Raw genomic sequence first — 27,712 nt, forward strand, 5'->3', positions numbered from 1 at the left:
ACTGTTTTAGAGAAGGTGTGGGGGAGAGGGACTGGTAGGAAAAGAAAGGAGGATGGATGTTGGGGATCCAGGGAATTCCCCTGGATGTTGGGAATTTTCTGATGTACCACGGACTCAGAAGACTGAGAAATCTGCTTTTGGTCACCTTAGACCACCCTGGCCTCTGCAGAAGGCTTGGGTGAGCACTTCAGTGAGTCGTGGGGTTCAGTGAATAATCTGAGTTCAAACTCTGCCTCTCACACCACTGTTGTTTGATCCTGGGCAAGCCATCCAATGAGCCTCCTTCTCTGCAGGAGAAAGGATACCTGCCCCCTCCCCCAGGACAGCTGTGGCCGCCCCTGGATCACAGTACGTGACGAGTGCATACCCTGGGTGAGGCCAGGGGCTGGTTCTCTGAAACTATGCAATCTTGTTACTGGCACTCAACCCAACTCCCCATTCTGCTCCTTCCAGAGCATTCCAACGGGACCTGCTTGAAAAACCTACCCGATATTTGGCAGCCGCAGAAGCTTGTGTTAGGTTCTATTATATATAAACTTGACAGTGCATGGAAAAGTCCCGTATCCCTGAACTGGAAGGAGGGTGTGCTGTGTTTGAATCAGGGGGACAGTGAAAGCCCCCTCTCAGACCTGCAGACTTAGTCTGGAAGAAGCATGCACGCATCCACACTGCGCCCACCGCCTCCCCCCCCCCCCCCCCGCCGGCGCCCCCCGGTCAGCCACGGGGCACAGGGGGAGTTTACAGCTGGACCGCCACGCTTGAAAGCCAATTCAACATTAAGAATAACCACGGCCTTTTGCCAACACGGTGTGTCATATTTATTGGGCTATTCACAGGTCAGCTAAAACAGGAGGAAAGGAAAGACCAGATGACATCAGTAACGTCAGGAAACAAAATATTTAGCATTTCTTAAGTTTCAAATTTTGCATTCCGTTGCAGCTGAGGAATACAGGCAATTCATTAACATAACTGCAATGGGTGTGGTTTATTCTTAGCAACGAGAAGCACGGACATTTATTCAACCGAAGACTTTTAGAACACTAAGCGAAAAAGGAAAGTATATTTTCATGTAGCTAAGACAAGAAAATCATTTATACAAATTAAATTGATACAAAATACATTATAAAGAGAACACACATACAAAAGTCATTAAGTGGGTCAAAGAGCAAGGATGTCACAGAACGCCACACGGAGAGAACACTGGTGTGAATTCATTTCAGTTATGAAAGTAGGTCCAAAGTTTGAGTTACACATTTACTGAGGTAAAGGCACGATCACTTCAACATAATTAATGGGGAAGAATCCAGATTCCCCATGGAGCATTCCCTCATACCAGTTTTCATCTATCTGATTGGTTAATGTAATGATGTCTCCTTCTTTAAATCCTAGTTCTCCTTGGTTCTCTGGCTCAAAATCATAGAGACCACGACAGCAGGGCTGGTCCATGGGAACGTTAGAACCTGTCCACGTCATACAGAGACAAAAAGTACAGGTTAATGGGACACATGATCTTTGGAGAAGGGGGAAGGTGGAGAGCTGGAGGGGTCACGAACACCAGGTCATCTGCCTTCTTCCCCAAAAGGCTGGCTCAGCCCGGCCCACCGATGCTGCGCTCTTGGGGTCTGTCCCGGCTGCCCCTCACTAGATGACGCCCTCGCAGACCTCCTGGGCCCACGGCTTCTCCCCTGGGTACCCCCATCCAGAGGAGTCAGGCCCAGCCTACCTTCCTGAAGCAGCTCCTTGGTTCTGCCTGGAGCCCGAGGGAGACACAGAACTACAAGGCCCAACCCCTGCCCTCAGGGAGCTTATGGTTTCTTTGTGAAGATCGGACAATACACGTGCAACATTTGAAGGACAAAGATGAGGTGGTGAGTCACTTATAGCTCAGAAGCTCAGAGAAGGAAGAAGCAGAAAAGGCCTGTGTGGTCGGGACATCTCGGAGCTGGTGACCGGGACATGGAATGAGGCAGGATGTGATGCTGGAGAGAACAGGGAGACTTTTCACAGACCAGCCCGACATGCTGGGCTGATTATAGGAAGTTCTCGGGATAACGGTTTTCAAGTAGTTATTTTTTAATTTCTAAACTAAAACATGGCAATGGTAAGAAAGGAAGAAGAAAAGGAAGGAGGGAGGGAGGGAGGGAGGTAGAAGAATATGCAAAATCGAGGAAAGTCAGCTGTAACCCACTAACCCAGAAATAACCAATGTGAGATTTAACGTTTTGGTGGAGAAGCTTCCAGATGTGTTTATGAATATATTTGCATATGTATTTACATAAATATGTTCATGAAAGGACATTCCTATACATATTATTGTGACTTTTTCTCCAGATTACTTTTAATTGCTAAGCAGTTGTCAACTATATCAATATGACATGATTTTTTTTTAATGTTTATTTTTGAGAGAAAGAGAGAAAGACAGAGTGTGAGCTGGGGAGGGGCAGAGAGAGAGGGAGACACAGAATCCCAAGCAGGCTCCAGGCTCTGAGCTGTCAGCACAGAGCCCGACGCGGGGCTCGAACCCACGAACCACGAGATGATGACCTGAGCCGAAGTTGGGATGCTCTACCGACTGAGCCACCCAGGTGTCCCGATTTTTTTTTAAGTTTTTTTTTAAACTTTTTTAGCATTTATTCATTTTTGAAAGGCAGAGAGACAGAGCGTGAATGGGGGAGGGGGAGAGAGAGAAGGAGACACAGAATCTGAAGCAGGTTCCAGGCTCTGAGCTGTTAGCACAGAGCCCGACTCAGGGCTCAAACCCACGAACCAGGAGATCATGACCTGAGCCGAAGTTGGACGCTCAACCAACTGGCTTAAACCAACCACCCAGGTGCCCCAATGACATGACTTCTTTAACTAACTTCCTATTGCTGGATAGTTAAGGTCCTTCCTTCCCTCCCTCCTTCCTTCCTCCTTCCCCCTTTCTTCAATTTATTTGTCTATTGTTTTTTGGTCTTAAAAGTTTTAGGAGCCCCCTTTTATACTATACTATACTATACTATACTAATTACTATACTTCGTCATTTTTCTGTGAGCATTATTCCCAGTGTATCATGCTTTCTTCAATCTGTTCTGGAATGTGTCCTGAGGGTGGGGCAGGGAAGGGGGTCTGTTTGGTTTTGGCATACATACAGGTCCAGTTCATCAACCTTTGCATCCCAGGTTCCTCCTCCACGTTCGTATGTACATATTCAACTAAATTAATCCCAGCAATGATTTAACTTTTTCACGTGAAAATGTTTACTCTTAACTCCATTGAATTTTGGCTAATAGAGGTGTTATTTACTTTTAACAACACTCAAGGGTTATCTCAACAAATTTATTAAATGATCCTTTCTTCCTCTACTGACTTCAAGTATTACTTTTACCTTTACCATATATTTAATTATCACGTGCACTTGGATGTATTTCAGGATTTTCTATTTTTTTCCCATTGATCGATTTAGGCACCTGCAACGACGCATCATTTTAAATGTTGTGGCTTTCAAGTAAACGTTAATTACTAATAAGGTAAATTCCTCATCGCTTTCTAATCTTTCAAAATCTCCTTTTCTCATGAAATCATTCAACCAGGCAAACTTAAGTATCAATGTATTGAGTGTTGTGCCCCCAATAAAAATCCCACTTTGGGGGCACCTGGCTGGCTCAGTCGGTACGGCATGTGGCTCTGGATCTCAGGGTCATGAGTCAGGCCCCACACTGGGCAGAGAGATTACTTTTTAAGAACTACATTTTGATTGCAAGTGGATCATATTTTTTTAAGTATTAAGACTAGTTTTAGGGGCGCCTGGGTGGCTCAGTCGGTTGAGCGTCTGACTTCAGCTGAGGTCACAATCTCACGGTTCATGAGTTCGAGCCCCGTGTCGGGCTCTGGGCTGATGGCTCAGAGCCTGGAGCCTGCTTCCGATTCTGTGTCTCCCGCTCTCTCTGCCCCTCCCCCATTCATGCTCTGTCTCTCTCTGTCTCAAAAATAAATAAACATTAAAAAAAAAATTAAAAAAAAAAAAGACTAGTTTTAGGAGGTTTTCTAATGAGCAATGATCTGTGTTCCCTGAAAGAACCACTTACACGTGTGTTAAACTTCCATCCGACAGAGAGACCGGGTTTGTTAACTATCTAAGATTTTCGCATCTCTATTCAAAAGCGAAATTACTCTCCTTTTCCATTCTGGTCAGGTTTTGGTATCAGAACATGCCAGAAACTTGTTTTCTATTCTCCAAAATATTCAGTCTTGAATGTTTGAGAACGTTTGCCCCCAGTGATCTAGGCTAATGGGTTTCTGAACATGGAATGCTTTCTTGGATAGTTTGTGGCAGTAACAGAAGAGTGTCCACAAAGGAGGTGTGTGGCCCCACTCCAGGGCACAACAGCCTCTAACGGGACGCGTGGCCTCAGCCAGTCTCATGATTCCCTGTGGAGGAGCTGAGCCGAGGGGGTGAGCAGGAGCGGAGAGGCTGCCCCGGCCAGGGGAGGTGACGCCTGACCAGAGGGTCAAGCTCACGGACCACTGGTGGACACACAGCAGATGTGACTGTCCCCGTGAAGAACGAGCTGGAAGGGAGCTGAGCCCCACCCCGGGAAAACCACGCGCCCCATGTACATGGTAACCGCCCCGTGGACAGAGACCACCGCCAGAAGACAGAGCAGGCCATCCAGAAGGAGACCAGGGAGGACTCCACACCATCGACAGCCCACTCCTCACGGCTTCCTTTTGTCACAGGAGCAGAGGGAGGTCTGCAAAGGCGGGAGGCAGTGTCCCAGGACAAGACCACACCGGATTCACAGTCTGTGTCCTTTCACAAGAGCTTGACCCCTGCACGTGACGGAAATACCTGCCTAGATCGTCTCACTTCTGCCACCCTCTTTTATGCTGTTTTGATTCCCTTTTTTCCATAATCAGGGAACAGTTTCCTTTCTCTAACTTCAACTGAGAGTCGAGGCAAGTTCTGCCTCGACTGTGTTCCTTCCTCACCGCATCTTTTATGTCCACATAAAGAGAATATAGATTTGGGTACTTCTGTGTCTGGCCAAATGAGAAGCCCCTCTGTCCCAGGCGGCAAATTCACCGTGCGCTGCCCGTTTCTCTGGCTGGTGGCGCGGCCCTCCTTCAGCAGGACCCCACTGCCTTCCTGTTACCGCGGCTCTCGATACGGCGGCACGTTAGGACGCCCACAGCCGCTCTGAAACCCAGGCCGATTAAGTCAGAAGCTCTGACAGTGGGGCCTGGACATCAGGGCTTCTTAAAATTTCTCGGGGGATTCCAATGTCCAAGGGAAGCTGCAAATCATCAGCCTAATGGCCCTCCCCCCTCCCTCTGCTTTTGTCAACCAGAGCTTGGGAGTGTCATGGCGTTTCAGCCGCTGGGGAAAGGGAAAGTGGTCATGGTAGGGAACGGGATCCTCTTCTCCCTCTCCAGATAGGAAGCTCCTTCCCATGTGGTGACTTACACATAGACCAGCCTTTTAGCATCTGGATGCACCTGCACTACGGTCTCTAGAATGTACTTGATGTTTCTAGCTTTCTGATGGCTCCTTCCACGACAGACCTCCATGCCACCCCAACTTTTGTCACAATGATGGCGGTGGGAGGATTTCAATGTGGAGGCCCGGCTCATCGTCTTGAATTTGAACAGGATAACATGCAATTACTTCAAAGCACTGGGAAATGGAGTGTTTTGCCTGCAGAACTTTTCATTCTCCTCTGGAAACGCAAAGCCTGGCTGGTGAGCTGGGGCACCGAAAATCTATGGCAACTTGGGCCGTTGAGTCACAGTCAACTTTATTAATGGATACATGCTTTAATGTGGTCTATGAAGGTGATTACCGTCCTCTGAGCATTTCCAGCACTCTACCAGTGCAATGAAGAGGGAGCCGGAGGCAGCTGCCAAACCACACAGTAGGCTCGGGAAGCACTTCCTTGAACGCGAAACGTCAGCGCTAGAAAGGTATTTTGGTGGTCCTCCCATGGACCCTTCTCTTTGTGAAGGAGAGACAGTGATGCCTCTAAGAGGTGACAACAGCCTGGCCCCGGGGCTAATGGCAGCGCCAGGGCCGGACGCCAGGGCTCCAGACCCCAGCCTGTGACCTACCCGACGGACGTCACCTCCTACGTGATCCAGGACGCTACTCAGGGTTGCCAAGCCATTTTATGAGCTACCACCCTGACCACGGGTCTAAGTGTATGTATTTTTTCCTCCCATTTACTCTGCAAGCTACCTGAAACGACTAAAATAAATGCTAAACTGCAGGCACGCGCTGACCCCGACCACCTGCTGCATGTGTAGACGTGTGCACTCCCAGCACACACACCGAACACATCGGGGGAAAGACACATTACTCACTTCTCACCTCATTTATTCTAGGCAAGGGGCCGTTGCCACGCTGCCCACTTAGATTTCCTAAGAGCTGGAGAGCGACCAGCCCTCCTATCACACTCCATCAGCAGATGAGCCCCAAACAGGGCGTCTCTGCTGAGACCACTGAGTACAGAGACCCCTGGACACCAGTTCCCTGACTCAGGTGAGGCCTGAACACCTGGCTCTCTCCGGCCAGCTCCACGCCGCCCCCAGCCCCGAACACACTTCCGGCAGTGTGGGCACCAGGTAAATCCACACCTTCCGGCTAGAGCTGGGCTGGCCGTCCTGATTGACACAAGCAGCAGACGATATTCTGGAGGATCATCCCACGCACTTGTCATGCTGGCTCGCGTCTGCAGTCTGGGGCCCTTAATCCAAGGGGCGGTGGCCTCCCTAACTTGATGGAAAGGGGAGAGCCTGCACGTGGACAGTGCAGTCAATGTGGCAAGTTCTAAGTTGCAAAATAATGCCACTTCAGCTATGAAACAGCGGGAAACGGCTTTCATGCCGGCGCCAGGTAGGCTTTTCTGAGATTTAACAGGCAGAGAGAGAGAGACACCGACAGCCAGATAGGCTGACTCCTGGGGTCCAAGGAACCAGGATGTGAAGAACTCAGAGCAAGGAGATCCTATTACAAGCCACGAAGAGGGAAGGGCTGTTCCCTGCCACCCAGAGGGGATACACAAGCTCTTTCTAGAGGCCGGAGAGAGAAGAGGCTGGGCAAGAAGGCTGAAATGCTCCCCAGATTCCATCCAGGGCAGGAGGTGGTGGTCTTGGGCCCCACTTCCCACTGGAATTCTGGGAGAAGGCGGGCCCCGCCCCCCCAAGTGCTCTAGCCCCACAGTGGGTGGGGGGCCAAACAGTGGTAATGGTGGGGTGGTGTAATTAAGCCACCCCTGGCTCCCTGTGACCCGCGAACAAATCTCAAATACCCCTGGAAGCAAGGAGGTGCTGGGGTGGCAGCTGGACCGGGCGCGGCCTAGGGGTAGGCACACAGGATGCAGAGACCCCACAAGGCAGAGCTGGAGGCTTGGACCACAGAGCCAGGCCCGGGCCTGTAGTGATAAGTCATCTCAACAGTGCGAGCAGGTCAGGCCCAGACAAGCTCCTCGCCGGCCACCACGATGTCCAGTGACCTTCCCCTGGCATCCGGGCCACATCTTGGGGTCGAGACGTGGGGAGAAGAGGGCCGGTGAGGAAAACCAACAGCCCTGACAGGGGCTTAAAGTGAATTTAAGTCCTAAATTGACCAAGCAATAAGTGGATAGTCTACTTTCTATTGAAAGAGACCGAGTTACCTTGAAATGGCAAGATTATGTTTTTTTCCACCATTAGAAGAGATGGAAAAAAGATTAATTTTTTTTTTTTTTTTTGGCCAACAGTAGAAATGGAAAAAAGATTAACTTGTTTCCGCCACTGGTCTAAATGGAGGCAAGTTCAGTTCACTTAAAGAGAAATAAAAGTTTCTGCCCACCTAAGTGATAATGTATGAATTTTCCCTCTCCACAAAAGAGGAGTCAGAATCACCAGGGCTGGAGCCCAAAGGCCCGGGCAGAACAGACCACGTTTCCTCAGTGGGGTCTCCCAAACGGGACCAGCCACAAACGTCTGCAAGGTGCCCGAATGCCCAACTTCCCACAGTCAGAAGCCGGCACCTTTGCTGAAACCTTCACGTGAGAAAAGATGGGTTGTACCCGGCGTCCCATCCTCGGAGACGACGTGTGCCTTTTGTCCCCCTGGAGTCTGGCAACTGGTGCTCCTCGACCACGCCCACCTTCTGGCTGTCCCACACGCAGCAGTGGCCCCGGACCCGCGGGGAGCTGCTCTCGCGTACCTCGCCGGCCGATGTGCACGCGTGTGCTGCACAGCAGGCAGCTGGCCCCCCAGCCCCCCACCGCCCAGCCTTCCCCCCACCCCCGCCCTGGCCCAGTGGCCTGTGTTTATTTTCTCTTACCCCTGAGACCTGGCTTAACGTAACACGAGAGCAGAGGTGGGAAAAACACAGTCTTCCTTGTTAAAGCCCTGAAACAAAGATTATTTTAACAGAGAAAAGGGAGTATCCCTGTTAAATATTTATTATTCCTGTCCTGATCCACACCATTAGGGGAAAAAGAAACAAAGGAGGCTGGAACACAAGAGCTTCAAGGTGGCTGGTCAGTAAGTACCCTATCGGCAGCACACGACAGGCAGGGAGCTCCTGTTCTCCCTGAAATAAGTTTCCCTCCCTCTAGGCAATAATTTGGCCTAGTTCCTAACAATATTGGGTCCCCCCCTTATTATTTTAACAACGGTAAAATTCCAGGGAGTGCCTTTCCCCCAGCCAGCCCTTCGTGCCCCCAAGTCCCTGCCGCAGAGGGCGACTCACACAGAGGTACCCAGCACATCTTACTCCAGTGGTGGTTCCCTGGTCCTCAGCGCCAGTCGGCGACAGGGGTGACACGTGTTTACCACGGGCCAGGGCAATATCCCGAGTGCCTCGCTGGTACCAGTGGGCCCACTTTGGTTCCATTACATCCCCCAGTGGGATGGATGGAGAAACCAAGGCATACAGAGGTTCAACACGGCGCGCCTCCATCTGGGTCCAGAGCCCACCCTCGATCCGAAAGTCATTAGCTGGTGGGTCCATCTCCACCTAATTTCTGAGCCAACCCCAAGCTGGGGTGCGGGGAGGGCGGGGTCCATCCGTTGGGCTCGGTGAGCCCACGTGTCCTCAGCCTGGCGCGCTCGGGGGAGCTCCGAGGCCCCGGGATGCCCTCTGGGGAGCGGTCCCCCCTAAACCCCTCCCTGGTCCTCCGAGGCCCACCCAGGCCCCACCTCGCCTTGCCAGTCATGCTCAAAGGACGTCCTTTGGGTACTTACTCTCTGTCCCGCTTGCCTCTGCCTGAGCCTCTGCTTCTAAGTGAGCAGCTCAGGCTTCAGTTAAAAAACAAAACAAACACTGGCATCCACCGCAGGTGGCAGATTAGCCACCAGAGTGGACGTGGCGTCAGATGTCCCTGGCATTCTGCAGCCGGGCCTGCTCATGTGCCAGGATCTGCCGGCCTGCCCTCAAGGACCGTGTCTCTGCCCCTGCCGCTGCCGGTGGTGGAGGGGGACAGGGAGCGAGCGGTCAGCAGGGCGGGGGGCATCCTTCTCTCCGCGGCACGAAAACATCGCCATCTTGGGCCGCATTTAAACTTGGGTTGTTTTCAGACCCTCAGAGGCCCCCACTGCTCTCTCCTCTGCTGGCCCCGACTCTGGGCATCCCGTTACCCGGAACCCCCACCCCGCAGAGCACCCCAACTAACTGCAAGGCAAGCTACGACCCCACCCCCCAACTCCTATAGTTTGGAGGGGAAAGGGGAGGGAGAGAGATGTGATTCGCACACCTGCTGCCGACGTGAGCGCCTACTGGCGAACGATCCATCTACCAGAAGCTACTGACCTGAGGAGGGTTCTTTGTCTTTTAGTAAATGCCCCAGACTTCTGTGCCTTTGGAGTGTTTTGTTCCTGCTTTTTTTTTTTAGTCTTTCTCTTGCCTCCCTTGTGGTCGGGCCACGACCCGTCACTGTCCTGCCGTGAGTGGGCCTTCCCGAAGCTGTCCCTTGGCCTCTCTAATCTGCTGCTTCCAGTCTGCTGTAGGCTAGGAAATCAGAAGACCATTAGGTGACATCAACAGCCACTGGGTCGTGGGCTCTTACTCTGCAGCCCTACGCATGCCCAGCACCTCGATTTACACAACCTTCAAATAAACCTGTGTGGTCAGGGTGCTAATTCCCATCCTTTTGAGGGTGAAACCGAGACCCAGAGGCATGGGGTGAGAGCCAGGGTCTGGGCACTTCTGTGGCGCCGGAGCCCATCTGACAGTGAGGACTGCAGGGGACACCCATCGCAGCCGGGCAGGCTCAGGTTCTGCCGCCTTCCTGGTCTTAAGTCTGGAAGCTCAGAGGTGTTTCCGTATCACCAACACTACTGGTGGGGCCGCTAAGGGGCAGAGAGGGAGTTTCCTGTCAATGGGTGGAGTTAACCCAAGCAGGAATGGGGGACCCTTTACCCCCTCTGGGGGGCTTCAGCTGCACACCAGGACCTCCCTGAGATGTGGCTGTGCCCCCACCATCGGACGATGGGGTAGCTCAGCTCTTGACGGGCTGGGATGCATAACCGATTTCAAACTTTCAAGTTTATTTCCAGTTCAGACTCGTTCTCAGGCACTCCGGGCCAGACACCACACTCAACCCAGGAGATGCCACCTCTTTTGAATTAGAATGAGCATATTTGGTGCAAGTTATAATTTCTTTTTCTTTTAATCAGTCTAAAATCTCAAGCACTTGTAGAAAAATTCCTTGGAAGCTAAACACTTTCCCGTTAGCTGACCCAGACACAGCAAAATTATGATAAATACCACAAAACCTATTTTGTTTAGCATCTCTAAAACACTATTTTTGGGGCGCCTGGGTGGCTCAGTCGACTGAATGTCCGGCTTCATGATATTACAGCTCGTAGGTTCGAGCCCGCGCATCGGGCTCTGTGCTGACGGCTCGGAGCCTGGAGCCTGCTTCAGATTCTGTGTCTCCCTCTCTCTCTGCCCCCCGCCCACTCACACTCTGTCTCTCTCTCTCTCCCTCAAAAGATAAGATAAACATTAAAAATATAAATAAATAAAATTAAATTAAATAAAATCCTATTTTTGTCCGCTGGTAATAAAGTAGACAGGGACTTCAGATCCCTGGTTTCTAGCTCTGGATTAGGTCACCTCTGGGCCCTGACTTTCAACTTTAATCTGTGGTTAATGCTACGGACTGAATGTCCAACAAATGCATACGCTGAAGCCTAGTCCCCAGTGCGGTGGTAAGTGGAGGTGGGACTCTGGGGAGGTGATCAGGTCACGACGGTGGACCCGCAGGAATGGGACCGAGCCACCATGTCGGGACACAACAAGAAGACAGCCGTCTGCAAACCAGGCAGCGGACCCTCACCGGCCACGGAATCTGCTGGCACCGTGACCTCGGACCTCAAGCCTCCAGTGCTGTGGGAACTAAGTGTGTTGGTTGAGCCCCTGGTCTGTGGTGTTCTGCGACAGATGCCCAGCTAGCTAAGACAAATCTACTGAAGTCTACGAACTGTCTTTCTAGAAATAAGACATCTGTGTTCATCCACAGGAGATGTGACTTGTTGAAACTGCTGGTCAGCGGAACTCAAGCTTCATGATTCTACTCTCGTCTATAAAAATGAGCATGTGTGATTTCTTTTACCCTTAATACCAGTCCTCCCCAGCTGATGAAGACTGCAACACCCCGGTGTGACCAGTAAGGCGTGTGCCCTCCACCCTGCACAGCCTTGCTTGTCCTGAGATGTAATTTCGAAAGTTGAGGCCCCTGTACTTATGGAAGCTTCCTGGGAGGTGGCCCTCTGTGACAACCAGGCCTGGGAGGTGACCTTCTGTGACCATCAGGCCCAGCGTCTGTGGGTCCCCTTCGCCACTCCGAGTGAAGGGAAAGCAGAAAACAAACGGTGGCCTTAATCACAGGTGGCTTCCTGGCCGCCGGCACGGGGCCAAGCCTGCAGATGTGTTTCCTTTGCTCTGCTCCTCGCTTTGTATAGTATGGATTAGATGCCAACACTTAAAAATCAGGAGATTGATTGGGGCGCCTGGGTGGCTCAGTCGGTTGAGCGTCCGACTTCAGCTCGGGTCACGATCTCGGGGTCCGTGGGTTCGAGCCCCACGTCGGGCTCTGTGCTGACAGCTCAGAGCCTGGAGCCTGTTTCAGATTCTATGTCTCCCTCTTCCTCTGACCCTCCCCTGTTCATGCTCTCTCTGTCTCAAAAATAAATAAATGTTAAAAAAAAAATTTTTTTTTTTAAATCAGGAGATTGCTCATAAATATATGATTTCTGGCTTCTCTCGAAAAAATCAGAAAGGCTGGCTATTCCGGGCCCACAGCCCGGGGCACCAAGCAGTGGCTACTGCCCACCGGCGTCCCCGTGACTAGACTCGCCTCCCCGCTTTGTGCACCTGTCCTGGAGGTCCAGTGTCAGCCACTTATCACCGGCCTGGCACTGTTTTCCTACGCTTTCCCTGAGTCTCTCATCCTCATAATCTGGCATTAGAATTTGCACCTGGGGCCACACCCACTGGATAATTCCAGGGGGCATCAGACAGGACTCCGAGGTACTGTCCCCTGGATTTGTGCTATACGGGTGCCCTATGTGTCACCCGGGACGCAATCCACTTCTACACTTTTTTTTTTTAATGTAAGTACCAGGGTGCCCAGGTAGCTCAGTTGGGTGTCTGACTCTTGATTTCGGCTCAGGTCATGAGGTCACGATCTCGTGGTTCATGGGATCAAGCCCCACGTCGGGCTCTGTGCTCACAGCACAGAGCCTGCTTGGGATTCATTCTCTCTCTCTCTCTCTCTCTCTCTCTCTCTGCCTCTCTCTGTCCCTCCCCAGCTTGCTCACCAGCCCTCTGTCTCAAAATAAATAAACATTTAAAAATATATAAGTACCTATATTAATATTTAGATAATGACATTTTAAAATTTAGCTTAAACACCTTGCAAAATATCGACGTTTTTAAACATGCAGCATTTGAGATAACAGAATCGTATCACCATCTCAGCCAAGTAGTATTAAACTTGCCACAACTAAGTTACAAGTTACATCTTACAGCTTTTGGAAACCTCTTTTCATAGACTTTTTCGAAGAATTACAGGAAACCATTCCCTGCAGGGAGAGAGCCTTTCCCTCTAAAGCTTCCTTCGGAGGAAAAATAAGAGAAGGGCTTTTCTCCTTTCTCGAATCAATGGCTGCTGATCAACAATAAGAATCATGGTTCAATTTCACCTTTTTAAAGAAACATTTTTTAAACACAGAACATACAAAAATGTTCAAGTCTGTACACTTCTCAAGTTTTTAAGAATGTTAGGTGCTCATAAAAGATAATTACTACAGCCACAGAGTGAGCTGGGAAAGAAACTTGGAAGGTGTTATAGCCGATCATTTTACTCAGGAACAAGGTCAAATCAGCCCAGAGATGTTAAGAAACTCACCCAAAGTCACACAGCTCATGGATCTGAGCTACAATACAGGAGTCCTGCACTTCCTTGTTTATTTCTCTCCTGTCAATAGCACTGACTGACCCACCGCTGATAGTATACAGAAACGGATGTGTGGGGAGGGCAACAAGCAAGAAAATTGTGGGAGGGAAAGAAGAAAAAGTAAAAACCAACCTGCCCACGAAGCAATCACCACTGTCGCTGTTAAGTGACATTTTAATTTCCTCTTTGGAAATTTAGGTTAAAAAAAAAAAGCACATATTTCTATTTGCAAAGTGCTCGTCTTCTTCGAGTTTCAAGCCTCACACTTTACTTTGGAAGAGATGTTTATTTTCTAACGTAATCCCAGAGATTCTGCCCCAACAGGGGGAACGACTCAGACCCGAGACGGGATTTCCGAGCCCCTCTGAGAAGCGTCAAGAACTTTATAAAAGTCTCCTTTATACCTGAAGGGAGTTGGACTGTCTTCACATAGGCCCTTTGAGAGATTTATTCTGCCTTGCTCTGAAACGCCTACGGCATGCACTCGCAGCCCACACTTGTTCACGGATCTCAGCCCATCTCAGGCCGGAGCATATTAACCCTAAATCGTGAATATATAAAGTGGCACCCTCTTTAAGAACCCAAGTGGGAGGGGGAACCCTCCACACATAATCGAGTTGATAAAAAACATAAAATATACCTTGTCTTTTTTTTTTTTATGTTTTACTTATTTTTGAGAGAGAGAGAAAGAGAGACAGAGAGAGAGAAAGAGCATGAGCCGGGGAGAGGCAGAGAGAGAGGGAGACACAGAATCGGAAGCAGGCTCCAGGCTCCGAGCTGTCAGCACAGAGCCCGACGTGGGGGCTCGAACTCACGGACCGCGAGCTCATGACCTGAACCAAAGTCAGACGCTAAACCGACCGAGCCACCCAGGCGCCCCTGTTCTTACCTTTATGTTAAAGAGAACTTAGAAGAAAAAACAACAAATTGAAGAAAGTATACCCAACAGATAGGACAGCCAAGTATTACTGTAACTTAGAGGGTTCTTAAATTTTTTTTAATGCTTTTTGTTTTTGAGAGAGAGAGAAAGACAGAGAGAGAGAGCGCGCGCGCACAAGTTGGGGAGGGGCAGAGAAAGAGGGAGAAGGCAGAGCCCGAAGCAGGCTCCAGACTCCGAGCTGTCAGCACAGAGCCTGACGCGGGGCTCGAGTTCGGGAACCGCGAGATCACGACCTGAGCCGAAGTCAGACGCTCAACCGACGGAGCCACCCAGGCGCCCCTATACTTTGTAACGCACTAAGTGACAACGTGGGGCCCGGTAAAAATGAGCCAGGAAGATACTTGAGCACAGGTTACAAACTCCTACACTATTTTCTGCAAAACCCAGGGTTTTCTGGGAACAACCCAGGCACACGTTTCAGCCTGGAGACTTTTCTTGGCCCCCTCGTGTCTTTGGGGACCCAGGGGCAGCACATGCCGGTGAAGCGTCGTGACCCTGCACTCACGGGCTCGGCCGGGCGGTGCTTTCTCCAAGCCAGGGCGACAGCAGGGCTCTGCAATTCATCATCTCAACATGTGACTTCCACCACCATCCCCCTTCCCCTTCTCCATTCCTGGCTCATTCTATTCATTCTCTTAAGCAGCGAGAAATGATGTTATCAAAGATTCCATCTCAGTCCCGCGATGGATTGTGCCTGATTGACCTGCACTCTTTTCATCTCCCTCTTTTCCTTTAGAAAGAAACGATGGAGAAAATGTTCTTGGAATTCGTTCCTGGCAGAGTCCTGCGAGCTTCGCTTTAAATTGTTAGTGAAATGCTTGACATTTTTCCTTCACTTTATAAACATTATGTGCAAATCATCCAGAATCCTAATGGAAAGTAATTTCCCATTGATACAGGCTATAAAATGCCATTTTCTTTTGAAACCGTGCCCCAGAAACAAACAGTACAGGACCCCCTTACACTCGCAGATTCCACCCACAAATCACCGAAGCCCGATGCTGGAGTCCGGGGCCCAGGCTCCTGCCAGGGGCGATTTCGGAGAGGCAGCCTGGGAAGGCACAGGCACGCGTCGAACGGTGGCACTCGGAGCCTGCAGCACCCGAGAATCCGGCGGCTAGACCCGGAGCCTTCCAGAGACCATCTCTTGCACATCTGTGGTCTGGTCTCTGGCCGACCACTGCCCTTCTAACAACTGAATCTGCCCAGGGGCCTAGCTACTGGCCAAGAAGGAGGGGACGAAAGCACTGACATGCACAGTCTGGCCGAGAAAGCCAGGGAACTCGCTGTCCTATCCACGTTTTCTTCTTCCAGGTCAGATGCATACGACCAACTCCCTGTGTGACCACCTGCTGGCTGCAGCGTCCCTGCGATCAAGAATCTTGGAAATAAATCATCCCCAATGCTCTTGGACGTTTTAAACGTTGCCCTGGATTCCTTCTTAATGATATAAAGTGAAATATCTGTGAGGGAAAGTGCCCAGCACTGCTACTTACTGGCTCTGTGGCTTTGAGAAAGATCTCACTTAACCCCTCTGAGCCTCCACTTACGCATCTGCAAAATGTGCATAACAACAATCTAAGAAATGTGTATGAAGTATTTCGTACACTACCTGACCCACAATAAGTACTCAGGAAGTGTAACTACTATGTTGTTATATTATTATTTGTTACTCTCTTATTTTCTACTATTACCACTTCCTTGAAATGTTGTTATGGTCATGAAATGAGTTCTGTATATAAAGCATCAAATAATGATACCTGGCATATTTCTGGCACTCCAATGCTACGTCCTTATGGCCTTAAGTGATGCTTTAGTTAAAATCCACCTTCACTGTCCCAGAGTACAGTGCTTTTCACACTGTCAGTCTGAGAGGTCCAGTTAGCATCCTCCAGGTAGGCAAGGACACCCCCTCGCAAAGGAGAGCTGAGTTTTCTCTCCTAGCAAATGAGAGCATGGCATCCTGGGAGCTGGCCCCTGGCTCCTGCTAACTGGGCTTCCCTCAGACACAATACGGTGCAGCGGGCGGGGAGGGGGGTGATGGGCAGCCTGGGGTCGGACTCACTTTCAAAGTTTTTAGTTTTTTATATCCCGCTTCTTTTCAAACAGAAATTGTGAAGTGGCTTATAATAATATACGTATTCAGAATCTAGTGTTTCTGGACCAGAAGTAAAGAAGCAAAGCCACAAACACTAGGGAAACAATATATTGTCATCCAAACGGGAGAACTTCCGAGAGTAAAAGCGGGGCGTTACTACAAACTGAACTAGAGCGACGGAGATGGGACTGTCTTGGGACAGTTTACGGGGACTGTCCCAAGCGAATGAGGGTACAGGGCTGCCGTGGCCCAAGGGGAGGAGAAGCACGTGAGCCAGATGCAGTCGCGTTAATGGTCCCCATGATCCTCTCCTCACACCCGGCACTGAGCTTCCTGCAGGTTTATCCAAATGTTCTTGTTTGAATGTTCTTATCAAAACACGACTGAAAGAGTATCTCGGAAAGAAAGGAGACTGTTGTCCGTGATCCTACTACCATCTAACCTGGTCTTCACAGATACCGATTTGCAGAATTGCAACCGCAGGGTACTTACAAGTTTGCGTCTCTTTTCCACTCAATTTTCAGACCATACACAGGCTTATGCATCTACATAATGTCCACAGTAATAAGTCTAAGTAGCTGCATAACAACCCCTCTGATGTACCGTTGCCCTATTACAGACAAATATATATAAATGAATGCTGGCCATTAGGTTATTTTCACTTATAACTTTTTATTTCTCTAGACAGTGGTGTAACAGAACGGGGAATATGCTGTTGCTTAAATTATTTCCTTAGGACACATGTCCGGGCACGAAGCCACTGAGAATGCATAAACATTTTTATTAATTTTGATAGATACCGCTAAATTGATTTCCCAGTGAGTCACCCCAGGGGTCGACGGATGATAGCCTGCAGGCCAAATAATGCTTTAATGGAACACAGCCTTGCCCATTCATTTCCACGCTGTCTACGGCCGTTTCCCACTGTAACCGAGTCACGTGGTTACAACAGAGCCCGTACGGCCCACGAAGCCTAAAGTATTTGCCACTCGGCCCCCGACGGAAGACATCCGCCAGCTCTCGCTTACCTTAACACGCCTTCCCACAAGCAGCGTGGGCACAGACGCGGGACCACACTCTCACAGAAATGAATTATGTGGGACCTACAGGGAGGTCAGCGAGACAGAACAGATGTCTTCTTCCACAACAAGCGTGTGGTCGGTGAGTGTGGTACGAGCCACGAGCTAACCACGAAAGCCACTCTTCCCTTCTTCCCCAGGAATATCAATACAGGTAGGATGTGACTCTCCCCACACCCCCCCCCCCCCCGCCGCCCCCAACTCAGCCTCTGCAGCCAAGTGAGGCCATCAGGCTCCGCTCCTGCCAGACTGGGAGTAGAAGAGACGTGAGCCATGTGGGGCTCATTTCCTAAAGGGGAATCTCTGGCCTGGGCTCCCAGTCTGAATTTCTACCTTTTTTGAACACTTGCTTCCTGGAGTGTCCACACAACAGCAACTACTACCTAACTGACACAACACGGTGCCAGAAGTGGGGTCTTGCCACCACGAGACTTGTGGTGCCGACTCTGCGGGCAGGAGGTGATGAGGAAGACGCGGGTAATAACAGGCGTGAAGCCACGACCTCGCTGGGTCGTGGCAAAGTGTTTGGTGACACTTTGGCCTATGACCAGTCGGAGAGCATATCACGTGCCAGCAGCTCGAAAGAAAAAAGATGGATAAAACAGAACGCTAGTGCGTGTTCGCCGCTCCGTGGTGCTGTCACAAATTGCTGTAAGAGAGACAACAAGAACTGCCCAGTTTGCAAGCAAAAGTAAGAGGGAGGAGAGAAAAGAGCCGAGGTTGGATTGCAGTGCGTTAGAAAAGCTAACCGCTTGGGGCGCCTGGGTGGCGCAGTCGGTTAAGCGTCCGACTTCAGCTCAGGTCACGATCTCGCGGTCCGTGAGTTCGAGCCCCACGTCGGGCTCTGGGCTGACGGGGCTCGGAACCTGGAGCCTGTTTCCGATTCTGTGTCCCCCTCTCTCTCTGCCCCTCCCCCGTTCATGCTCTGTCTCTCTCTGTCCCAAAAATAAATAAACGTTGAAAAAAAAAAAAAAAGAAAAGCTAACTGCTTGATGAGCAAGGTGTCATCCCAAATCACTCTGAGACTTCTCTAAACCAAATGAAGGACCCAGTTCTGCAGCAAGGATTAAGTTAAAAGTATTGCCTCCCCACTCCCAGTCCCCTGTTGACTCAGACAGCCTCAAGGTAACCTTCACAGGTTAAGAAAGGCTAAAGGGCAGCTGGCGGAACGGGAGAAGACATCTGCAAACGACACGTGCGATAAAGGGTTAGTATCCAAAATCTAGCTAGCACTTACCAAACTCGAGACCCAAAAAACAAATAATCCAGTGAAAAAATGGGCAGAAGACATAAGTACATGCTTTTCCAAAGACACCCAGAGAGCTAACAGACACGTGAAAATATGCTCAACATCACTCATCAACAGGGGACTACAAATCAAAACCACACTCAGATACCACCTCACACAGGTCAGAGTGGCTAAAATGAACAAATCAGGAGACTATAGAGGCTGGAGAGGATGTGGAGAAACGGGAACCCTCTCCCACTGTTGGTGGGAATGCAAACTGGTGCAGCCACTCTGGAGAACAATGTGGAGGTTCCTCAAAAAATTAAAAATACAACTACCCTCCGACCCAGCAAATGCACTACTAGGTATTTACCCAAGGGATACAGGTGTGCTGGTTCGAAGGAGCACATACACCCCAATGTTTATAGCAGCACTCTCAACAATAGCCAAAGTATGGAAAGAGCCCAAATGTCCATCAACAAACGAATGGATAAAGATGTGGTAAACGTATACAATGTAAATATTACTCGGCAATCCAAAAGAATGAAATCTGGCCGTTTGCGACAACGTGGATGGAACTGGAGTGTATTATCCTACGTAAAATAAGTCAGAGAAATTTGATTTAACAAATATCATATGATCTCACTCCTATGTAGAATTTAAGAGACACAACAGATAAACACAGGGAAAGGAAGGAAAACTAACGTAAAAACAGAGAGGGAGGCAATCCATAAGAGACTCTTAAATACAGAGACCAGACTGGGGGTTGCTGGAGGGGAGGGGAGGGGGGGGAAGGGGCTAGATGGGGGATGGGCGCTGAGGAGGGCGCTTGCTGGGAGGAGCACTGGGTGTTGGATGGGAGCGAGGAATCACTGGGCCTGAAACCGGTGCTGCAGTGCTCAACCAATCAATAACTTGAATTTAAATTAAAAAGAAAAAGGCTCGACAAGAAGAGGAGGAAAGAAGGTGGCCGGAAGAGCTACGTCTAGGACAGGGCCGCGGGGGTGGTCACCAGCCAGGAGGCAGAGTTTCCGGAGGCACCAGGCATGAAAGGAAGAGAACAGGTGGAACCTGAACACGTCTGCATCTCTTGAAGCCTGAAGGGCCCCTGCAAGGCCCCTAAGCACAGGGAGCGCAACTCTGCAAGGGGGCGGGCTCCATGGTCCGCTTCCGACGTGAAGTGCGGGTGTGGACGATACGAAGGACCCCGGAGAGGGCAGATCTCGGGACCACAGGGCCCGGGCCAAGGGAGGTCCCCTGCTCCTTCCCGAGAGCAGGACCAGCGTCTGATCAAGGGACCTCTGCCACGGCCACGCGACGGGGTGCTGGCAACGCCTGTCCAGCAGAATCCCGCGTCCCTCAGGGACCAGTGTCTGCCGCATGTCCCCATGGGAACCGGATGGCTGTCCAGCCAGAGACCGCACTCCCGGCTCCGCCACCGCCCGCAGGCGTCCGACCCAGGTCTCCTCCCGGGACCGCGGGTGTGTGTGTCACTCCCGCCTCTCGGGCTCGAGAGGCAGTGTCTAGCCTGTTCCTTCTCCCCTGCCTGGTGGCTGGCATGGCAACAGCCAGAACGGTGCGGAAGCCACGCAGTGAGGCTGGCGGAGAGGCCATCAGACCAGCCCGGGGGTGGGGGGCTCAGCGGACGACGCGAACACAGCCCATCTAAGAGTGTTCTCCTGGGCTGCTGCATCAGTGAGAAGACCCCGTTTTGTTGAGCACCGACTGCACTTTGGGGTCCTTTTTTTTTTTTTTAACAAAATAAAACAAAACAAGAAGACCAACTGGTGTCAAGGAGTGAGAGAAGGATGCTTTTCTTACGGTGTCACTCAAGATCCTTTAGGCCTGCACCACTCAGCACCTAGAGCCGCGCCAGGCAACAAGCATCAGAGAGACGCGTCTAGGGGGACGTGTGGCACCGCACAACCCGAGAGAGTCCTGCGCTGATACAGCAGACTGAGTACAGGCTGCAGCCTGGCTTTAATGCCGAATCGCCAGCAATTACAAAGTAGGTATGTTTTAAGTTTCCAAGTGAAGTTCGGAGACAAGAATGAACACCACTGGCAGACCAAAAATGACGAAGAACACGAGGGATATTTTGAGAGTGGGAAAGTGGCGGATGCAAGAAATTAAACTCAAAATGGTTCCCGAACAGGGATGCTCCAGACTGGGCCCCGAAGACGCCCGAAGAGCAGCGTCCGTGCCTACTGGAAGCTGGGTGACCGGCTGGCCTTCTGGGAAAAGAGCGGCCAGGGGAGTCCCCCCCCCCCCCATTCTGGGTTTGTACCAAGCACCTGGGGGCCGAGGCATCTGCCCCCAGGAAGGAGTAGTGAGCGCAGGGACCTGAACACAAAGTCGGGGCAGTGCCCTGAGGGTGCAAACACCCACAAAACCCGAAACCAGTGCACCTCACTCAGTAGACCCAGCAGGCACAGACACGGCACTATGGGCAAACCGACATGATATCCCACATAAAAAGCTGTGCACAGAGGCATGAACATCCAGTGCCGGATGAGAGACAGCTTCGTAAAATAGATACCAGACGCCAAGAAACATACAAAGAGATGAGAATTAACAGAGACATCACATGCAGACTTGTAAAAGCTTAATTCATATTCTCAAAGGGATATGAAGAATCTAATTACTTGTAAAATTCAATCTTAAAATTAAAAAAATTAGAATATTGGGGTGATAAGCAGAATAATAACCATTTCACCCCCAGCCCATAAGATGTCTACATCCTAATCCCCCAGGACCTGTAGATTTCTTCCTGACATGGCAGAAGGGAATTTGAGGATGTGATTACAGGTCTGGAGACAGAAAGATAACTCTGAATTATGAGGGCGAGTCCAATTTTATCACAACGTAATCACCTGTATGGGTTCTTATAAGAGGAAGGCGGGAGGCTCAGAGTCAGAGAAGGAGATGTATCTTCAATGGAAGCAGAAGTCAGATAGTTTTGAAGATCGTAAACTGCCGGCTTTGAACATAAAAAAGGGACCACAAGCCAAGGCTACAAGACAGCCTCTAGAAGGTGAAAGAAACAACAGATTCTCCCCCAGGGCCAGGAACACCGACACCTTGATTTAAGACTTCTGACCTCCAGAACTGTAAGACTGTAAGACCGAGAATAAATGTGTGTTACTTCAAGCCATACAACGTGTGGTAATTTGTTACCAGCGGGAAGCTAATTCACTTGAAGAAAGAAATTCAGTAGATGGGCTAAATAAATGAATGGGTACAGAACAGTCAAAGAAACAAAATATAAAAGGTGAAATCTCCCCAGAGGGCAGAGTGAAAACAACACGGATAGAGAAAGCAAGAAGAAAACGATGAGCCAAAGAGGAAGAGCCAGAAGTTTCAACATTTAATAGGATTTTAAAAAGGAAAACTCAAGAGACAATAGAGAAGAATATTTAAAGCATTAACAATTTTTTCCCGTCATTAAAAACAATATGAATAATCAGATTTAAAGGGTCAGTGAGAACTAAGGGCGAGTAGGGGAATATAACCGATCTTCCCATAATTTTGCTAGAATTGCCAGGAGGAAGAGACAGCTTCACAACTAGGGTCAGGCATCCAATACCCCTCACCTGAAAATTAATAGAAAAGAATAGACAAAACATCCATAAGGACACAGGAGACTTGAACTACGTTATCAGGCAACGTGACCTAATTGACATTTGTAGAACACTCTACCCAACACGAATAGAATCCACGTGCATTTCAAGTCAAGAACATTTACCAGGATGGATTCTACTCTGGGCCATAAAGCAAGTCTCAAAAAATGTTAAAGGGTACAGTTCGCACGGACTACGTCGTCGACCAAAATGGAATTAATTAGAATTCTAACACAGAAAGGTATCTGGAGAATCCTCCAAATGTAGGGAAGTAAACCATGGGTTAAAGACGATATCAAATGTGAAACTAGAAAGTACTCCGAAGAGGACGAAAATGAAGACAACATACCAAGAGCTACGGGTTACCGCTAACGGTGGTACTTCGAGGGAAAGACCAGCACTAAACACACAGATTAGGAAGGAAGAAAGGACGCAGTGACCTCAGCTCCTACCTCAAGAAATTACATGAAGAAGAGCAAACGAAATCCAAAAGAGAAGAAATAACAAAGATCGAAGTGGAACTCAGTGAGCTACAAAACAGTAAGCAAGAGAGAAATCAATGCAACAGAAAACGGGTTCTTTGAGAACAGCAATAAAACCGAGGCATCAATAGGCAGGCTGATCAAGAAAAAAAGAGAGAAGATACAAATTTTCTATCAGAAACGAGAGCAGTGGGATCACTACAAACTCTATAGAGCTTACAAGGAAAATACGGGAATATATGAACAACTTTATGCCAGTAAATCTGGCAACTTAGATGAAATGGACAAATACCTTGAAAGACACAAACTACCAGAGCTCACTCCAGAAGAAACAGATGCCCTCAATAGCCTGAGATCTATAAGGAAATTTAATTTGTGGTTAAAAAAACTTCTGCACAGGGAAACATTTATTTTAAAGAGTAACTTTACAGTGAAAGCTGAGAAACACTGGGTTGGCCAGGGGGTCAACGACAGCATTGATTACAATTAACATCAATAGTAATAAATAATTCGTGTTGATGGAATATACCCCGAGAATGGCACCTGGCCTCTGTGGTGTGACCCTGACTCCACATCCAAATCCCCAGTCTCATCCTGAAAAAAAAACGAGACAAATCTCAACTGAGGAACATTCTACAGAATATCTGAATGCTACTCCCCCAAACTGCCAAGCTCATTAAACACAAAGACAGTCTTAGAAACTGTCACAGTCAAGAGTCTAAGCAGACATGATGACTAAATACAATGCAGTGTCCTGGAGCAGATCTTGGAACAGAAAAAGGACATTAGGTAAAAACTAAGGAAATGTGAATAAAGTACAGACTTTGGTTAATGATGTATCAGTACAATCTCGCTGGATTACCAAACTAGTAAGATGTTAATAATAAGGGGAGAAAAACATCAAGGGAAACAGTTACGGGTATACACGAATGCTGTGTACTGTCTCTGCAACTTTTCTATAAACCCGTAACTATTCTAAAATTAAGATGACTTAAAAAAAAAAAACAAACAACCTTTCTCACAAAGGGTTTATCCCATGAATATAAGACCGCTTTAATTAATTTAACCGAACTCACCATGCTAACAAACTAAAATAAACACATATTATCATCTCCACAGATGCCAAAAAAGGCATTTGACAAAATCTAAAATTCATTCCTGATAAAAACTCCCAGCAAACTATGCCTGGAAGGGAATTCAATCTGAAAAAAGACATCTATGAAAAATCTACAGCTAACATCATACTTAACTATGAGATGCCGAATGCCACTCCTCTCATATCAAGAACAAGGCAAGCATGTCCACTCCAACTCCCCTAGTCAACATGATACCAGAGGTTCTAGCAAGTGCAAGAAAGGCAAGAAAAACAAATAAAAGCCATCCTGACATCCAGTAAAATTGCCTTCATTTGTGGATGGCATGATCATCTTTATAGAAAAACTACAGGATCTACAAAAAAGCTGCTGGAACTAATAAGTGAATTTAGCAACATGGCAGGAAATGAGACCAATCCACAAAAACCAACTGTATACCTATACACTAGCAATAAGAAGTTAAAACCTGAAATTTTATTAAAATGCTATTTAAAATCCTATGAAATTTTTGAAGTATTGAGAGATCGATTTAAAAATGTACCAGACCTATCTGCTGAAAATAGTAAAACAGGGCTGGAGAAATTCATAAAACTTAAATAAGTGGAAAATAAAGTAGGCTGTGTTCAAGACTGGAAAGGCCCGTGTTGTTAAGCTGTAAATTCCCCCTAAATTGATGTACAGGTTCAACCTCAACCAATTCAAAACCTGAGCATGCTTTGTTTTGTAAAAATGAAAACGCGGATGCTAAAATTCACACAGAAATGCTACTGGAACAGCCCAACCACTTTGAAAGAGAAGCCACGCTAGAGAATTAACACGCCCTACTTCAAGACTTACGATGAGGCCAGAGCAAGCAAGACAACAGAAACATGAATGACAGTGGAAATGTAACGATAGAACACTATGTGATACTGCTGTGGATGTTATCTTTATGCTCATAACATTATAAACGGTTGTTACAGGATATGAAAACCACAGTCGTATCTCAGGCTCCAGAACGGTTTAAAAAAGAAAAATGGATGCCCATGAGACCGCCACGGAGAACCTGCAAACACACAAACCAAACCAGAAGAGATGGGAAACCAGTTTTCACAACTCTTGACCCCACACTCATCTATGCTATAGATGGGTCAGGAGATGGAGATGAGAAAGGGTTTTTAGAGAAATTTCTGGAGAGCTTCAAGGAGGGGGATGTCTTATGTTTTTCTTATTTCACAACAAGTCATGGGAGAGAGATTTTTTTCTTTTTAGAGAGAGTGCGAGCAGGGGAAAGGGACAGAGGAAGGGGAGGGAGGGAGGGAGGGAGGGAGGGAGGGAGACAGAGAGAAAGAGAGAGGGAGAGAGAGAGGGAGGGAGAGAGGGAGGGAGAGAGAGAGGGAGAGAGAGAGAGAGAGAGAGAGGGAGAGAGAGAGGGAGAGAGAGAGGGAGAGAGAGAGAGAGAGAGAGAGAGGGAGAGAGAGAGAGAGAGAGAGAGAGAGAATCCCAAGCAGGCTCCATGCTCAGTGTGGAGCCCCACGCAGGGCTCAATCCCATGACCTTACGATCATGACCTGAGCCAAAATCAAGAGTTGGGACGCTCAACCAACCGAGCTACCAGGTACCCCAAGGGAGAGAGACATTTGAAAAGACTTGTAAGAGAGCTGGAAATATGCTCCCTGGAGCTTTAAGAACAGAAGTGGTAGACGGAAAAAGAGAGAAGAGGCCGACTACAGCCCCTTTCCTGACACCGATCTTCACACTTGTAACAGGCCAGAGCTTGAGAAGGGGAAGCCCAGCTTCAAATCCAGATGGCACGGTGACTATTACATGAGGCAGCGCTCCGAGTGCTGCATGTGCCTGCATTCACACACTCCAGTGAGTCACCCAAGAGCAGCCAGAAATGTCACGGGCCCGCCCGTGTCTCCCTCAAGCAGCAGAGGCCACCACACTGAACACAACAACGAGGCGCAGAGGGGAGGCACCGTAAGAGTTCTGCATGATCAAAGTGATGGTTCTACAAGGAAAGTGGTGATTATGAGTAGCCTGGAAGGAGGAAGGAGGAAGTGGGACGGGGAAGTGTATGGGAGGCCGAGGACAGGGAGCAAAGAGCTCATCTGCCGTATCAGGAAACCACAGATATTATCCCAAACCAAAAAAATCAAGAACTAACAGCATATTATTTAGAACAATGGAGCTAAATAGCCAACAAAGAGATGAAAGTGCTTCCCTCCGAGAACAGGAAATGAAGATGGGAAGAGGGCATAAAGGGAGACAGCTGCTTTTCATTAAAGGCCTTGTAGCACCATTTTCTTTTTAGGACTATATACACATATTAGTCCCATCATTTTTATTTTTTAATTGAAAAAAAAAAATCTGAAAGGACAGTGATAGCATTGGAAGAAAATCCAGACCGTGTAGCTCCCACAGGCAGATGTGCTGCAGAGAAGTTTGAAATTCATGGGCGAATGAGACTTCAACTTCAGTGTCATACAAAAATTAACTCAAAGTGGACCATGGACTGAAATGTGCAAGTGTGAAACTTTGGGGAAAAAGCACAGAACATCTTTAGGATCTTGGGCTAGTCAAAGGATTCTTAAGACTTCACACCAAAAGCATGATCCTAAAAGGAAGAAATGAGAAATTGGACTGCACCAAAATTAAAAACTTTTGATCTATCAAAAACCCTATTAAGAGAATAAAAGGCTACAGAGTGAAAGAAAATATTTTCAAACCACGTATTTGTCAAAGGACTTGTGTTTAAAATATATAAAGGACTCTAAAAACACAACTCTGGGGCACCTGGCCCCAGTAGGAATAGCATGTGACTCTTGATCTTGGGGTCGTGAGTTTGAGGCCCAGGTTGGGCACAGAGATCACTTAAATAAAACTAAAATACGAGAACACAAAACACAAAAAACAAAAAATGAAACACACACACATACACAACAACAAACTACAGAAAAAAAGCTATCAATATCCCCATATGTAAGGGATTCTTATGAATAATAAGACAAAGTAAATGACCTAAAAGAAAAAACAAACAAATTACACGAACAGACAATTCAGACATGAGAAAATACAAATGGCAAACTAAAATATAGAGAGGAAGAAAATGTTCAACTTCCCTATTTACGACAAGGAAGGTAGAATACAATTTTTTACCCATGAATGGTTGGCAAAAATGGAAGTCGAATGATGTGGGTGTGGGGCAACAGGCATTACTACATCAAAAGTACTGTGCCCATTCTGAAAGGTAATTTGGCAATAGCTACTATCACTTCTAATTTGCATTCTCTCTAACTCAGGATTCCACTTCCAAGAAAGACTTGCCATGAGCACATGGAGGCAGATGAAAGTATACTGTTTTTAGCAAATAACTGGAAACAACCTTAGCGTCCACTAATAGGGACATGGTAACATAGAACAGAAAACTATGAAGCCGTTAAAAAATTGTGGGACAGAGATAGATCTATGCGCATGACACAGTAATAACTCCAAGAGATAGCGATGCATTTACAAAAGCAAGACGCAGGAGAATACACCTAGTAAGATCTTGTATTTGAGAAACAGAAAATAATCTAAAACTGTGCGTATATAGTGCGCGTGTATGCGCATACGTGCACATAAACAGGACAGTGCTCATACCAAATTGTTAACAGCAGCTACATCTAGGGAAGGGACAGGGATGGAGGGGGTGACCAAAAGACCTCCAGCATGACTTACACCACCTGAATGTTGTCTTTCTCTGTTGGATCCTTTCA

General features: G+C 48.3%; 1 protein-coding gene across 9 annotated transcripts in view; it reads right to left on the bottom strand.

Moving 5' to 3' along the window:
- The window catches only part of SH3GL3 (SH3 domain containing GRB2 like 3, endophilin A3), a 136,111-nt gene that overhangs the window by 968 nt on the left and 107,431 nt on the right, over positions 1-27,712 (bottom strand). For 4 of the 9 annotated variants that reach the window (XM_027068217.2, XM_027068221.2, XM_053223478.1 and 1 more), the window contains one exon: positions 795-1,460. The exons of 2 other annotated variants lie outside the window; for them this stretch is intronic. In XM_027068217.2, coding sequence (XP_026924018.1) covers positions 1,255-1,460 — 206 coding nt within the window. In that variant the 3' untranslated portion in view covers positions 795-1,254. Of the gene's footprint in view, positions 1-794; positions 1,461-9,779; positions 9,978-27,712 lie in introns of those variants that run through there. 3 more of the 9 variants (XM_053223477.1, XM_027068219.2, XM_053223479.1) reach the window with 3 other exon arrangements.

This window comes from Acinonyx jubatus, chromosome B3 (assembly GCF_027475565.1).
Source record: "Acinonyx jubatus isolate Ajub_Pintada_27869175 chromosome B3, VMU_Ajub_asm_v1.0, whole genome shotgun sequence".
Taxonomy (NCBI): domain Eukaryota; kingdom Metazoa; phylum Chordata; class Mammalia; order Carnivora; family Felidae; genus Acinonyx; species Acinonyx jubatus.